Source organism: Lipotes vexillifer, unplaced genomic scaffold (assembly GCF_000442215.2).
Source record: "Lipotes vexillifer unplaced genomic scaffold, Lipotes_vexillifer_v1.1 scaffold4, whole genome shotgun sequence".
Taxonomy (NCBI): Eukaryota; Metazoa; Chordata; class Mammalia; order Artiodactyla; family Lipotidae; genus Lipotes; species Lipotes vexillifer.
In genome coordinates this window covers 4,272,474-4,274,520 of record NW_006785876.1, presented here as the reverse complement: position 1 = coordinate 4,274,520, position 2,047 = coordinate 4,272,474, and the positions used below count along the sequence as shown (strand labels likewise).

The window sequence follows — 2,047 nt, the reverse complement described above, 5'->3', positions numbered from 1 at the left end:
CTGCAGTAATTGGCAAAAAAAATAAGCCATTTTTAGACTTCCCCAGGGCCCCCTGAACCTGGTTGCAGTGAGGAACCCAGTCTCTCCCATTCCGGTGCCCCTCGCCTTCTCCCGGCCCCGTAAGTGACTGCGGGAATCCTGGAGCCCCAGGCCACGCGGAACTGCAGCGGCGGGGGTGGGGGTGGTGGTAGGATGAGGGTTTAGGGGCGGCAGGAATGGGTGGGAGGAAGGGGTGGTGGAAGGGAGAAGGAGAAAAACAGAGGCATGCAAAAGGCTCCGTAGCCAGCTGTTCCAGCTGCCGCTTCCTCCGGCGCGGGCCGGGCGGTGTAATATTCCCCCCCCTCCATCTTTCTCACCACTACCTGTCCCACCCACCCACCACAGGCACACATTCCCCCCACCAGTAGCGGATCTGCAGCCTGAAAGGGGGTAGTAGGAAGGAGCTGGGGGGAGGGGGAGGCCTGCGAGTTTCTAACCTCGTTCTTATAAACAAACCCACATGTGCAGCTGCCGCTGCTGCAACTCACCCCACAATCCCGGATATAAGTCCTGCCCCTTTAAGAGGAAAAAAAGCTTCCCCCTCCTGCCTTCCACCCTACCCATCCACAAGGACCTTTGTCTCCCCACCCCCTCTGTCAGTCGGCCCCGCCCCATGTCCCCGCCCCCTCCAACGCAGAGGAACCAATGGGTGAAGAAAATAAGGCCTGGGTCTGACGTCAGCATGTCCGGCCAATCACAGGGCGCGTTGGTGGGAGGCCTCGCGGAGGGCGCGCCGGGAGGAAGGAAGGCAGGAGAAAGGAAGCTTGAAGGCAAGATGGAGACTGCTAGTGGCTCTGCTACTGCTGTGGCGAGCAGGGACTTGGGATCCCAGAGGGACCGGAGCCTGGTGCCTGAGCGGCTTCAGAGTCGAGAACATGAGCGGCAACTGGAGGTGGAAAGGCGGAAGCAAAAGCGGCAGAACCAGGAGGTGGAGGAGGAGAAGAGCGACTTTTTCGCCGCCGCCTTTTCTCGGGAGCGATCGGCCGTGGAAGAGCTTCTGGAAGGCGGGGAGTCCGTCGAGCAGCTGGAGGAGGCGGCCGCTCGGCTGCAGGGGCTGCAGAAACTACTCAACGACTCGGTTTTGTTCCTGGCCGCCTACGACTTGCGGCAGGGGCAAGAGGTGTTGGCGCGGCTGCAGGAGGCCCTGGCCAAACGTCGCCAGGAGCTGCAGCCTAAGAAGCGTTTCGCTTTCAAGACCCGCAGGAAGGATGCTGCTTCAGCCACCAAAGTAGATTCGGCTCCCGGCGCCCCGGCAGCGGAAGGCATCCCGGCCTCCCCGCCGCCCTTGAAGGAGGAGGAAGGCTTCGACTCCAGCTGGATCTGCGGCTTCTCCAATCTGCAGTCCCAAGTCTTGGAGAAGAGAGCCGAGGAGCTGCACCAGCGGGACGTCCTTTTGACCCAACTAATTAGCTGCACGATCAAACTGTATGGCAATCCCAACACCCTGCGGCTGACCAAGGCTCGAGGCTGCACGCTGCTCTGCGGCCCGGTGTCCACCTCCGTGTTCCTGGAGAACTGCAGTGACTGCGTGCTGGCCGTGGCCTGCCAGCAGCTCCGCGTACACACCACGAGAGACACCCGCATCTTCCTGCAGGTGACCAGCAGGGCCATCGTGGAGGACTGCACCGGGATACAGTTCGCCCCGTACACCTGGAGCTACCCGGGGATCGACAAGGACTTCGAGGGCTCTGGTTTAGACAGGAGCAGAAATAACTGGAGCGACGTTGACGATTTCAACTGGCTGGCCCGTGATGTGGCCTCCCCAAACTGGAGGATTCTTCCTGAAGAAGAGCGAAGGATCCAGTGAGACTAAGCAGTTGTCACTCTTTTCTTCACTCCTACCAAATACACTCTCCCTTGTGGGACTGACTCCAGCTAATGGGACCCCAAAACTTACTTCTTGTCACGCTGTCTGTTTTCATTATTTTAAGACTTTAGATTGTGATAGGCTCCTACTTTCGATTTCCATTAAATTTGTGGCAGGTCTAGCACTTTAAAGAATTTTTGC

General features: G+C 59.1%; 1 protein-coding gene across 1 annotated transcript; it reads left to right on the top strand.

Annotated features, from left to right (window-relative positions):
• Window positions 1-814: 814 nt before the first annotated feature.
• On the top strand, window positions 815-1,846 carry TBCC (tubulin folding cofactor C). The gene has a single exon (XM_007458221.1). The coding sequence runs from the start codon at window positions 815-817 to the stop codon at window positions 1,844-1,846; it is 1,032 nt and encodes a 343-aa protein (XP_007458283.1).
• The last annotated feature ends 201 nt before the right edge of the window (window positions 1,847-2,047 follow it).